Source organism: Ylistrum balloti, unplaced genomic scaffold (genome assembly GCF_031769215.1).
Source record: "Ylistrum balloti isolate Yb309-2 unplaced genomic scaffold, AGI_CSIRO_Ybal_v1 Utg371178, whole genome shotgun sequence".
NCBI classification, from domain to species: domain Eukaryota; kingdom Metazoa; phylum Mollusca; class Bivalvia; order Pectinida; family Pectinidae; genus Ylistrum; species Ylistrum balloti.
This window is the reverse complement of record NW_026782642.1, coordinates 222,785-236,750: the sequence shown is the minus strand read 5'-3', so window position 1 is coordinate 236,750 and position 13,966 is coordinate 222,785. Positions and strand designations below refer to the sequence as shown.

At 33.6% G+C, this 13,966-nt stretch overlaps 1 protein-coding gene across 1 annotated transcript; it reads right to left on the bottom strand.

The window, feature by feature from the left end:
• Window positions 1-3,963: 3,963 nt before the first annotated feature.
• On the bottom strand, window positions 3,964-13,067 carry LOC132561207 (sialoadhesin-like). The gene is made up of 10 exons (XM_060225938.1): window positions 12,983-13,067; window positions 12,475-12,735; window positions 11,752-12,042; window positions 10,901-11,020; window positions 10,465-10,486; window positions 10,171-10,229; window positions 9,960-9,987; window positions 7,037-7,104; window positions 6,705-6,735; window positions 3,964-4,420 (listed from the first exon to the last, which is right to left on the bottom strand). The coding sequence occupies exons 1-10, from the start codon at window positions 13,065-13,067 to the stop codon at window positions 3,964-3,966; spliced, it is 1,422 nt and encodes a 473-aa protein (XP_060081921.1).
• Between the last annotated feature and the right edge of the window lie 899 nt (window positions 13,068-13,966).

Sequence of the window (13,966 nt, the reverse complement as noted above, 5' to 3'; positions counted from 1 at the left end):
AATTTTTTTTTTTTTTAATTTTAATTTTTTTTTGCACATTTTTCAACATGAATGACATTACAAAAAACACACAATGGCATATACCCACACAATCACACAGATCAATACCATCCATCATCATCGTGAAACCTGGTGATGTCAAAATCATGATCATCATCATCACCATCAGCACCATCTTCATCGTCATCAATATCATCACATCATCATCGTCCACATCGTCGTCATCATCATCATCATTGTCACCTCATCGTCATCTGCTTGATCAATCGTCATCATAGATCAATGATGATGATGATGATGATGATGATCATCATCATCATCATCATCAAACATCGATTATTGTCATCCTCATCATCATTATATACACACTGTCAATATTATATTTGATTATGTACACATACACCCACACCCACACTCACCATAAAACACGCATGCACACACACACACACACATTAGGAGAGAGAGAGAGAGAGAGAGAGAGAGAGAGAGAGAGAGAGAGAGAGAGAGAGAGAGAGAGAGAGAGAGAGAGAGAGAGAGAGGGGTGTCTGAAGGTAGAATGTTTGAAACTACTTATATGTGCTTCTAAAATATTCGGCTAAGACAGGGGCATCAAGAGATCATGAGTAGTAAAAATTTAAAATTGAATTGTGGAATTTGAAAGACTACAGGTTAAATAATTTCTCCCATTTTTTCCATTCTTTATCAAATTTTTGTTTTTCTTTGTCCTCTTTACCTTTTACAATATATTTCTGGATTGAATAGTTTTCTTTAATTATATTCATAAGAACATTTATATTTAGTGAGTTGTGAAAGCATCTCATTCTATAAATGTACTGTTTTATGATTATGACAATTTCATTGTCAACACGATTACTAAGAAGAGAGTTCTGAAAGAGAAAGCCAAAAATAAACGAGTTTTTGTTTACCGAGAAAGGGATTCATAAAGCTTCTAATAATGTTTTAAAGCACTGAAGTAAGTTTTGAACTTCCTGGCACTCCCATAGAACATGGGTAATTGTCTCAGTTTCAGTATTACAGAAAACACAGAGAGGGGAGATAACTAGTCCTAGTTTGAAAAGTAAAGAATGAAACCATTGAAGTTTTGCACTGTTTGTCACCTGGAATGGGATTCTATGATACCTAGTCCATGATGAGTGGTCAATATCGTCTAACAGTGAGTTCCATTTTTTGGTGCCTGTTGGAATCAATTCTGATTTATTTAAAAGATTATAAAATAATTTTGAACCTTTTTTATCTCTGAAGAAAATCTGTAAGTTAATTCGTATGTATGGGTAAGTTATATTAAGTACTTTATGTGTATCGTATGAGGAGATATATATTTTTTATAGCCGAGACCAGACCATGATACTCTAGAAAATTAGTGTTTATTCTATATTTCTGAATAAATTCATCAAATGGGTAAAATGTACCAGTTTCTGAGTTTTTCATCAAATCATTTATGATTATTATGTTACTTTTATACCATTCTTTAAGGAATAGTGTTTTACCTCCAACAAGAATTTTACTGTTATACCAAATTGGAACTTTAATTAAGTTTTCCTGAAAGGCTTTAATATTATATTTTAACTGCACTTTATACCAGGCATTTAGAACATCCATATTTATTCCTATATACCGACCTGAAAGAAAACCAGTTTGATCATTATCAATTAATTTATTCAAAACTTTTTTTATCCTGTTTGCAATTGAGTCTGAGGCTATTTTGTATACATTATTCAGAAGAGAAATGGGCCTCCAGTTTTTTTTATATAATGCCTGGGTTTATCTGGTTTAGGGATACAAGTTATTATCCCCAGCCGCTGTGTAATAGAGAGCTGTTCAGTACGATATCCAAAATTAATTGATCGAACTACAAAATCTCCCAGTTTCCCCCAAAAGCATTTGAAAAATTCAGTTGTAAATCCGTCGGAGCCTGCACTCTTGTTGTTTTTCATAGATTTTAAAGTATTGCCTGCCTCCTTGAATGTAATTTCTACTTCGAGATTATCTGATTCGTTTTTTTGTTAGCCAAGGTATACTGTAGCTATTAAGATAGTCAGCCAGATTAGTATTTTGTCTTCCTGTTTAGTAATAATTTCATTATCATCTTTTTGTAGTTTAGGGATAATTTTAGAAACATAATTCCTATTTTCCAGGTTTAAAAAATACTTTGATGGTTTTTCCCCTTCTTCCACCCACTTTGCCCTTGATCTTATAATACTACCCTTTGTCTTGTATGCCCTGATTGCTTCTAACTCTGACTTTTTCTTATCTAACTCTTCTACATCAATGATATCAGATGCCTCCAGAGACTGACTAGTAGTTTTTAAAATATTCTCTTGAAAGTTTTGCTGCTTTTTCTTGAATGATGCATATGAAATTGACTTACCTCTGATTTCCATAAGCAATGTTTCTAAAAAAAAGTTGGTCATTAATAAAAAATTGTAAATGAGAATTAGTGATGTCATCAACTTTGTTTAAATTATAAATAGGCACACAGATTTAATTTCCAAGTCCCTCTGCCTTTTTTAAAGTCATTTAAAGTAAGCACTATTTTAGGAAAAGAGTGATCTGTTCTGTAGCCAGGTTCAATAGTTGTATAACTAATATTAGAAAACAGACTTTCTGATACAAGAAAAAAATCTAGACGAGCTTGTTTAACAGGATTCTTTTTTCTCCAAGTGTATCTCCTTACAGTATCATGTTGTTCTCTAAAGACATCTACAAGTGCACAGTTCTCACTAAATTCTAGTACCTTATCTCTAGCTTTTGGGTTGTTTATGTTTTTATATGAATTATCGTAGTCAAATTCTGGTTTCAAAACAAGATTAAAATCACCACATATTATTATATTAGTGTTGTTAAGGTCATCAATTATATCCGAAACTTTTGAGTAAAACTCGGGACAATCTTGGTTGGGACCATAAATATTAACAAGGGTGATACGTGAACCAACCATTTCTAAATCTAAAGCTAAATAGTTACCTGTATTATCTTTCATTACCTTATGGATTTTGTACTCAAAGTTATTGTTCAGAAGAATAGTAACCCCACGAGAGTTGCCCCGAAAAGATGAGAAATACGAGTCAAAGCCCCACTCATTTCTGATTAATTCTTCATTTTCCTGCGTGAAATGTGTATCTTGTAAACAATAAATGTTTTCATTTGTTTCTCTTAAAAACGAAAAGACGTCCTTACGTTTTCCCCTATTTGATAGCCCCTGTACATTAGCCGAAGTGATTTTTATACTATCCACTAACTAGTAAAGTTAAGCAGTATAATTCTACCCGTGACCAAGAAGAAAAGGGAAGCCAGGTACAACTCAAAACAATATAGGAAAAGACAACTGTATATATAGCAAAATACAGCAACATTGATACGTACCTGTCAGTAGAGCTAGGGAGAAGGAAAGTATAAAGCGCAAAGACCAAATTAAAAAAACATTACAAGTTCAGAGTGTCTTGGAGTACTGTCCACCATAGCACCGTCACTTTCGCCGCACATGTTGAACACCGTTAAAAAAAAATAATTCCGGAAGTAGAGAAATATTAAGTCGGAAGCCGGAAAGAAAATTCCGGATTATGTAAAAATTATACGTACGTTTCTCTATATATACCATCAATATAATCTTTCAAGAGAGAATGTAGATAGAGAACAGAGTATAACGTAGTTAGACAAACGTTATCATGTTAGAGATCTGAACGTTTTGGAATTATTATTTTTAACGAAGATACACGTGTGCAAGTTACTTTTCTTACCTTACATACACCTTCCGTGTGATCCACTCAGCTTACTAATCCATACAGAAGTTTTTGTAATGAAAACACACCACATACATTTATAATTAGTAAAAAGAAATTACCAAGTCATATATATATCTAGATCGGTAAAATAGGGACTATAGTCCCTATCGGCAGTATAAAACTGCCTTACCAGTCCACACCGACCATAAGATAATCAGAACTAGTCTCTTGTACGGCCAAAATTCTCATCACACTTGAGGAAATCCTCATAGAGCGGGGTGTCTATGGAAATACAACGTTTCACACCGTTATCTAACACAACGAAAAGTTTTCCGTCCAGACTATAAGAGTTTTTAACATAGTCCAAGGAGTAGGCATCTCGTACCTTTTGCTGGTTTAGTCTTGTCAAGTCCTCAGACACAGTATATCCGGTTCCCTTCAGCTTCCTTCTGGATTTGATAATTTGATGTCTCTTACGTCTTCTGACAAATTTAACAATGACGTTTCGTGGTTTTGTTTTGGAAAATTTTCCCAGTCTGTGCGCAACGTCAATATCCTCACTACACAACGATACATTCAGTTTGTCGTTAACGAAAGTCACGATCTTTTCAACACATTCTTCTGCTGTCACTTTCGGGGAAATGTCTTCAAGTCCGGCTATCCTCAGGGAGTTTTTTCTGTCATGTTGCTCGAGGTCGTTGAGTTTAGTCTATAATTCCTTGTTGGAATTTTGTTGATCAGACAACTGTTTCTCAAGTAACCCTATCGTCAAAAATACCTTTTTTGAGATAAATGATATATTAATGTTCACTGACGCGTAATTATGTCCGGACTAATCTAAGATTATCAAAATGGAACGTTCATAGTATATATTGGTTTCTTATGTCAAGACATAAAGAAATGCAGGTACAAGACTAGGTAAAAATATATACATACCTTCATCTTGTATTTGTAGGTAATCATGTGTGACAACTAAAACCTCCTGGTTTCCTCTTTAGTGAAAATGGTAAAAAGTAGAGTTAATACCAACAAGTATGTGTACGATATGTGTCATTTGTGTTTGAATCGGAAAGTCACAATTCCAATACATTACGCTTAGAGTTGTAGCAATCAAATTCTCCACAGCGTCACGACAATGACATTCGCATAACAATGTATATTGTAAACAATCGTTATATTTCTTCATCTTTTTCATTCGAGGCGAATAATATTCGTTTTATGTCGATCGCAACATTCGCGGAAGTGAATCGCTCGTGAAAGGTCGTAACAGTATTTCGCTTAGCTAGTAAAAGGAAACAACTTTAGGCTTGCTGGTGACGTTCAAGGACAGAGAAAGGATGATTTTACTGGGCAATGATAAAGTATCAACAATGACTTGGAAATAATACATATTCTATTATGTATGATTGAGCTACAGGAGTAATGAGTGCGATACTAAAAATGATTCCTCTTCTTTCATTCTATTTATCTAGTTAAGTAAAGTAACAATTATACACCATTTGTTTATTTATTTCTATAATTACAACTTGATATTTATTCATATATACATTATCTTACCTGAGAAATAAGATGTTTTAATACTCCATCTTACTCTAGGAAATAAGATTTTTCAATACTCCATCTTACCGCAGAAATAAGATGTTTTAATACTCCATCTTACCTGAGAAATAAGATGTTTGAATACTCCATCTTACCGCAGAAATAAGATGTTTTAATACTCCATCTTACCGCAGCAATAAGAGTTTTAATACTAAGAAATAAGTTTTTAATACTCCATCTTACCGCAGAAATAAGATTGTTGTTTTAATACTCCATCTTACTCTAGGAAATAAGATTTTTCAATACTCCATCTTACCGCAGAAATAAGATGTTTTAATATTCCATCTTACTCTAGGAAATAAGATGTTTTAATACTCCATCTTACCGCAGAAATAAGATGTTTTAATACTCCATCTTACCACAGAAATAAGATGTTTTAATACTCCATCTTACTCTAGGAAATAAGATTTTTCAATACTCCATCTTACCGCAGAAATAAGATGTTTTAATACTCCATCTTACCTGAGAAATAAGATGTTTGAATACTCCATCTTACCGCAGAAATAAGATGTTTTAATACTCCATCTTACCGCAGAATTAAGATGTTTTAATACTCCATCTTACTCTAGGAAATAAGATGTTTTAATACTCCATCTTACTCTAGGAAATAAGATGTTTTAATACTCCATCTTACCGCAGAAATAAGATGTTTTAATACTCCATCTTACCGCAGAAATAAGATATTTTAATACTCCATCTTACCACAGAAATAAGATGTTTTAATACTCCATCTTACCTGGAAATAAGATGTTTTAATACTCCATCTTACTCTAGAGAAATAAGATGTTTTAATACTCCATCTTACTCTAGGAAATAAGATGATTTAATACTCCATCTTACTCTAGATAAGTTTTTAATACTCCATCTTACCGCAGAAATAAGATTACTCCGTCTTACCGCAGAAATAAGATGTTTTAATACTCCATTTTACCGCAGAAATAAGATGTTTTAATACTCCATCTTACTCTAGGAAATAAGATGTTTTAATACTCCATCTTACCTGAGAAATAAGATGTTTTAATACTCCACCTTACTCTAGGAAATAAGATGTTTTAATACTCCATCTTACCGCAGAAATAAGGTGTTTTAATACTCAATCTTACAGCAGAAATAAGATGTTCTAATACTCCATCTTACAGCAGAAATAAGATGTTTTAATACTCCATCTTACTCTAGGAAATAAGATATTTTAATACTCCATCTTACCTGAGAAATAAGATGTTTTAATACTCCATCTTACTCTAGGAAAGAAGATGTTTTAATACTCCATCTTACCTGAGAAATAAGATGGTTTAATACTACATTTGTAAATCGATTTCTGTGATTACCGCTTTTTGTTTATTCATATATAAAATATCTTACCTCGCACCTTCAATAACCGCTTCTTTATTTCCTGTGAAATGCAAAACAGGAAATATACGTTATAAAGCTTCATTGTAGGCAATAATCAATTTCAAAGGGTGACTTGAGACAGATACACAGTTTAATAAAAAAAAACAGGCTAATAGATATCAAATTTATAGGCAAAGTCATGGAACAATATAGATATTCAAAATGTAAAAGAAGAGAATAGACGAGACCACGTGGACTGCCGTCTTATATGAAATTATTCAATTATAGATCTCATATACCAAATCTACAATCTAATTATCATTAATTTCATAATGAACAAGCAGAAAATGAAATGTAAATACCCTTCGGAAGGCTTTCATATGGAGATGGACGGTTCATGTCACTCGGATCTAACTCCTGGTAATGTGATCTAGTTAAAAATTAATCAAAATATTTAATGCACTCTTATCGAAGACCTATTTTAAGCAACATTGTAAATCAACTTTGTAAATATAAGTCTAGGATTTTGTATGAACAACCCACTTTTGTGTTCTTGGAATAAGTTGGACTTAACATATTTGTTAATCGTGCTATGTCAAGTTTAACAGTTACAGGTAACATATAGAACAGTTACAGGTAACATATGGAACAGTTACAGGTAACATATAGAACATTTACAGGTAAAAAATAGGACAGTTACAGGTAAAAGATAGGATAGTTACACGAACCATATAGAACAGTTACAGGTAATGTATAGGACATGTATAGAACAGTTACAGGTAAAATATAGAACAGTTACAGGTAACATATAGAAAAGTTACAGGTAACATATAGAACAGTTACAGGTAAAAAAAATAGGACAGTTACAGGTAAAAAATAGGACAGTTACAGGTAACATATAGGACAGTTACAGGTAAAATATAGGACAGTTACAGGTAACATATAGAACAGTTACAGGTAACATATGGAACAGTTACAGGTAACATATAGAACAGTTACAGGTAACATATGGAACAGTTACAGGTAACATATAGAACAGTTACAGGTAACATATAGAACATTTACAGGTAAAAAATAGGACAGTTACAGGTAAAGAATAGGAAAGTTACAGGAACCATATAGAACAGTTACAGGTAATGTATAGGACATGTATAGAACAGTTACAGGTAAAATATAGAACAGTTACAGGTAACATATAGAACAGTTACAGGTAAAAAATAGGACAGTTACAGGTAAAAAAATAGGACAGTTACAGGTAAAAAATAGGACAGTTACAGATAACATATAGAACAGTTACAAGTAACATACAGTACAGTTATAGGTAACATACAGGACAGTTACATGTAACATATAGGCAGTTACAGATAACATATAGAACAGTTACAGGTAACATATAGAACAGTTACAGGTAAAAAATAGGACAGTTACAGGTAAAAAATAGGATAGTTACAGGAACCATATAGAACAGTTACAGGTAATGTATAGGACATGTATAGAACAGTTACAGGTAAAATATAGAACAGTTACAGGTAACATATAGAACAGTTACAGGTAACATATAGAACAGTTACAGGTAAAAAAATAGGACAGTTACAGGTAAAAAATAGGACAGTTACAGGTAACATATAGAACAGTTACAGGTAAAATATTGGACAGTTACAGGTAAAATATAGGACAGTTACAGGTAACATATAGAACAGTTACAGGTAATGTATAGGACAGTTACAGGTAACATATAGAACAGTTACAGGTAACATATAGAACAGCTACAAGTAACATATAGAACAGTCACAGGTAACATATAGAACAGCTACAGGTAACATATAGAACAGTCACAGGTAACATATAGAACAGTTACAGGTAATGTATAGGACAGTTACAGGTAACATAGAACAGTTAAATGTAAACTATACAACAGTAACAACTTACATAAAGGGCAGCTACAGGTAACATATAGAACAGTTACAGGTAACATATGGAACAGTTACAGGTAACATATAGAACAGTTACAGGTAACATATAGAACAGTTACAGGTAATATATAACACAGTTACAGGTAACATATATTAAATAGTTACAGGTAACCTTTGTTACAGTTACAGAAAACATACAGGGTAATTAAAGATAACATACAAGACAGGTAACATAAAGGACAATTGCATGTAATATATAGGACATTTACAGGTAATATATACAACAGCCACAGATAAACATATGTTGAATAGTTACAGATAACATATAGGAAATACGCAAGTAACAATTAAGAAAGCTATAAGTTACGAGTAACACATGCGACAGTAAAGTTCTGTCAAAGTTAAGAAAGAACAATGCATGATATTACATCCATACCCATGTACATTCATAAATAAATGAGTGAGGAATGGTATTACCTGGCACTTTCAATAACCACATCTTTATTTCCTGTGAAAATTTACAATTAAAAATATACATTATTTAGCTACACTTTATCTACTTATTGCTTTCAATCGGACGATGATATTCACTTTTATAGCAAGTACCTGATAAATGTAACCTTCGATTTTACAGACTTAGATTTATTCTTATAGATACTTAAGATGTTTCAAAATGTGAAAGCAAGAGAACACAATAGACCAAGTGGATTACCACCCACCATATATATATATCAATGATTTATCTATTTATCTCATGAACATTTATCAAACGGATAGGCTTGTAACGGCCAAAGAATTATCCTTATACAACATGAAAAGATATTTCGACTTGTTTGTAACGGACAGACAAAGAATTATACTCATAAGACATGACGAAATATTTAAACATTTAAATCAAGGAAACACACAGGACAATCTTCACCATTATTTTGTCTCATGTTAATTGACAATTTACATTGTGAAGTATTCTATTCAATTATCACTTATTTGATAATGAATAAAATCATTTGATATCGTTATAACTACCTTCCGCAAGGCTTTCATATGGGGACGGACGGTTGATGTCACTCAGCGTTAACTCCTGGTATTGTGACCCACTTAAACATTAACCAAAACATTACACGGATTTTTAAACGCCTGCTTAATCATCATATTCATTCAAGGACAACATGAGACTGTTAATCTTACTGCATTTTTGTTAACCATTTAATTCTATGAGTTCGTGTTGAAATATTTGATTAAAGCACAAAATTAAAGAATTATCTTAATATTTCAATTCTATTAAATGGAAAAATAAAAATTAAAACGTAAAAAATGTCATTTACTCATTCATGAAACGTGTATGCCATAGTTACTGGAACATCATACTTACCTGCAATTCATACTTGCTTCAGGTTTATCTGTATGGGAATCAAAACATATAAGTTATTCTTTTTTATTATTATTATTTCTGATTTTTCGTAAACTCATCAATCAATAAGCTTTCGTTTTCATCAGGACCTGGTCATTAAATTTCAATCGCTTTCATCGGTTTTCATCAAACTGAGTAACTTTGAAGTTATAAAAAAATATCAAACGCTTGCCTTCTATTGATTCTCGCACACTGCTGAAAACAACTGACTTCTCATTTTGGTTTTTCGATCTGAAATAGAATATATCATACATATGTCGAATACTCGGTGATGTGTTGCACTACACTAAACATGTCATGTTTAATGCATGTGCTAAATGGGTCATTTTGTTCTGTAGCTGTACAAAAAACATATCTTGCTATAACATGATATAACAAGCGCAACAAATATGATATATGCTATCAGGCAAGCTAAAAATAACCTGTTTTCTCTAAAATTTCACGGCCAATAAAATATTATACTTACCGTGAAAATGATCGTGACTTTTCTGAAACAAAATGATGATCATTAAATAATTTGCTCAAGACATTTCTGATATCATTTTAAGTGTACTGATTATTTACTAATTAATTTATTTACTTTCAAAGTTACATAAAAACATCTACAACAACCTTACTGGACACTTTATTCTAAATTTGATTAAATTACAGAGCATCAATATAAATTAAGTTATGATTCTTAGCATTAAGCGAACACGAAATAATGCATCATTTGGAGTGAAGTATGTGGACTTTCTTTTATATTAATTATTCTAAAAACATAATACGTTATAGATATAAATGGCATTGCTGAAACGTTTCACTTGAAAAAGCGTCCTTAAGATAAGACAACTGACTATGCGTTGGATACAAAATTGCAATATACCAGCAGAAAGATTTTCTACATTAATACTGATACTTGCTGTACAGAAAACCAGAAATTCCAAAAACTGCTGCTGCAATCAGGAGAAGGATCACACCAACTACTAATAAAGCTGTAGATCCAGAACTGGCGTATTCCAACGGAGAACGGCACGTGTCAGCTACAATAGTTATATACATTTAAATTGATAATATATTTTCATTTATGACATAACAGACTTTATTAATCTTACTACAATTGCGAATTAAGTTCTCCAACTCAAACATATAATCACTTATCTCTTTATTCTCAACAGCAGATTTAATCACCAGTGATATTATATCAGCATTAACTGTGATGAAACGAAATATCAATCTGGCAAATTAACTACTCAAAGCAAACCATCAACGACGACGACGACGACGACGACGACGATGATGATGTAATCACATTCGTTTACATGTAGTTCGTCAAGAACGTTTAAACGTCTTAAATCTTGCTGGTAATTATAAAGGCACGACTTTATGCATTGATAGCAACTTGGCCAGTTTATGTTGGAAATAGATATCTTATTTATATTTCAGAAACTAATATCTGTATTAATCACGGGACAAATATGACATAGATAATTGTTAGTATATTCTTAAATAGTTCTGAGACATTACATGGTTTTTTAGTATCGTTGTTTTAAATGATGATGATGATGATGATGATGATGATGATGATGATGATGATGATGATGCTGCTGCTGCTGCTGCTGCTGCTGATGATGATGATGATGACGATGATGATGATGAATTATTGTTGATAATTCTAAAAATTCACACTAATTGTTAATGAATTACTTATTGTGCCTTATTCAGGCGATGAAGGAAGTCAATATTTTATAAATACGATACAAGTATAAGGTACCTGGGGATGTTGATACTATGAGTTCCAAAGGACTGCTTGTCCCGGCCATGTTGATCGCTTTAATATTTACATAGTACTGGGATTTAGGGACTAAGTTGGTTAAGGTATATGAATAGATGTCTTCATCCGTCAGGTCAACAGCAGCTGATCCTAATACAGAACAGCCTTTACATCCGTGGGTGATATTAAATATGTTGGTCATAGCTCCCTTGTCGCTAGGTGTCCATTTCACAGTGAGTGTTGATGACGTCACATCCGTAAATCCAACGATGTTTGGTGAGGGTGGTGACGCTGAAATCGTATCAATATTTAATATCTTCCAGGTACAACAAACTCTACAGATATATATTTTTTTAATTTTGAATTAAGTATCATTAAATTATATTATTCAACACATCGGTCGAGGTTAAATCGACTGATAGGTCTTACAGTAGGAGGAAAACAAAAGTGATGAAATAAAATAATGCATGTGTTTTGGCAGGGAATCGAACCCCGGTCGTCTATGTGGAAGGCAACTGCATAGCCGCAGAGCCCTCAATCATCCACTATATCTTGGTGTCTGGATCTAAAATATGGGAATATAGAATGTTGCGACTACAATGACAAACAAATGCCGTATATATACTCAGTACGAAAAACAAAGCGATGATGACCCAAGTTTTCGGCATGACATTTTAAAAGGTTTCATGGCTTTACAACATACAGATTACAATTGATACTCACTTAAAACTTTCAGGGTGATATTTGACGTCGTGGTACCGATGGCATTCATTGCAGAGCACGTGTATACCCCAGCATGGTCCTGTGTGATGACGGGGAGTCTGTAAACACCGCTGTCGGATACCATTGAAGCTTCTCTTGTCCAAACCAGGGACGTGACACGGGGGTTAGCGGAGGTAGTCACGCATGTCAAGGTCACATTCTTTTGACCTTCAGTGATGACGTATGGGTCATCGATCGGTGATACCAAAATGGCAGGGATATCTTAATCCTACGAAATAGAAATAATTTCGAAAAGTATAGTTATTCCATTTTATACCTTTCCAGCTATAACTACACGAAAAATTCGAGAAAAAAGTTATTCACCTTGTCATTTTTATTACTTTTGTTATTCTTTCCTTTCATTTTTGGTTATCTTTTTCTTAAACCCACACAAATTTATTCTTGGCTAGCACCCAAGCCGAAACTTATAGATGAATAAATATTTTCCAATTTGTCTTGCAATACTTACGTTGTATGTTGAGTGCCGGACGTCGTGTTGCCTGTGTCTGTTCGTCTGTGTTGAAGGCATAACACACCACTGTGTGTCCAGTCATGTTTCGTTCTGGCGTGAAGGTCAGCGTACTTGTGGTAATGTAAAGGTCACCGGACACATTCTGTACTGTGGATACACTTTGGGAAGTGTAGTTTACACCTCCAATGGACCATAAGACGCTGGCAAAGGGTCTACATTCGCTGGTCACACATGTCAGGACAGTGGACAGGTTCTCTGTGACGTCAACAGACTGACCAACGCGTGGATGTAGTTCTACACTTGCCACGGGTACTGTAACAAAAACATGGGTATGCAACATGGACGTATTAATGTGTATAATAACAGATAACACAGTGATTGTGGAAGTTTTTTTTATTGGGCAAACATGCTAAATGAAATATTTGTTTCACAGAGTTCTAAGTTGATACCTGTTGATTTTTCAGTTGGTTTCTTTGTTGTATACCTTGTTCTCATTTGAGAACGTGACATTACTAACTTGGATTGACCAAGATTTACGTGGCGGACGTCGGCGATAAAACAGACACTTTTGGAACACTTGATTTATCTCATTTGTACGCCCTCAGGAGGCTCCGTGTAAATGTGTCCATATTTGCCTAGTTTTATAGAATTTGAGTTTGGATTATGATTACGTTGACATGCTGGTATTTTTGTTGTTGTTGGTTTTTTTTGTTGAATACTTGCTTATGACAACCACGACCAGTGTGTTGCTGACTTGAGCCCTGGGGTTGTTTATCTGGCATCTGAGCCGTGCATTGTTCCAATCCCCGGTCACATTAACCACTGTCCAAGAGTATGATCTCCCGTCCGTTGTGCAGGAACAATGCTGGTTACAGACTTGGCCATTACCACTAGTACAGTCACTCCCCGACAACTGTACAAACCCAACAATTGTACCGTTTTGGAAGTTAAACGAGGCGTACACGGAGCTGTTCTGTGATA

Bases quoted from the DNA above. Each gene is read 5' to 3' on its own strand.
- LOC132561207 (XM_060225938.1), bottom strand. From the start codon at position 13,067: ATGACTGGACACACAGTGGTGTGTTATGCCTTCAACACAGACGAACAG. The intron at 12,736-12,982 runs GTAAGTATTGCA...CGTAGGATTAAG, and splicing joins TCCGGCACTCAACATACAAC to ATATCCCTGCCATTTTGGTA. The intron at 4,421-6,704 runs GTAAGATATTTT...GCAACATGACAG, and splicing joins GCGGTTATTGAAGGTGCGAG to AAAAAACTCCCTGAGGATAG.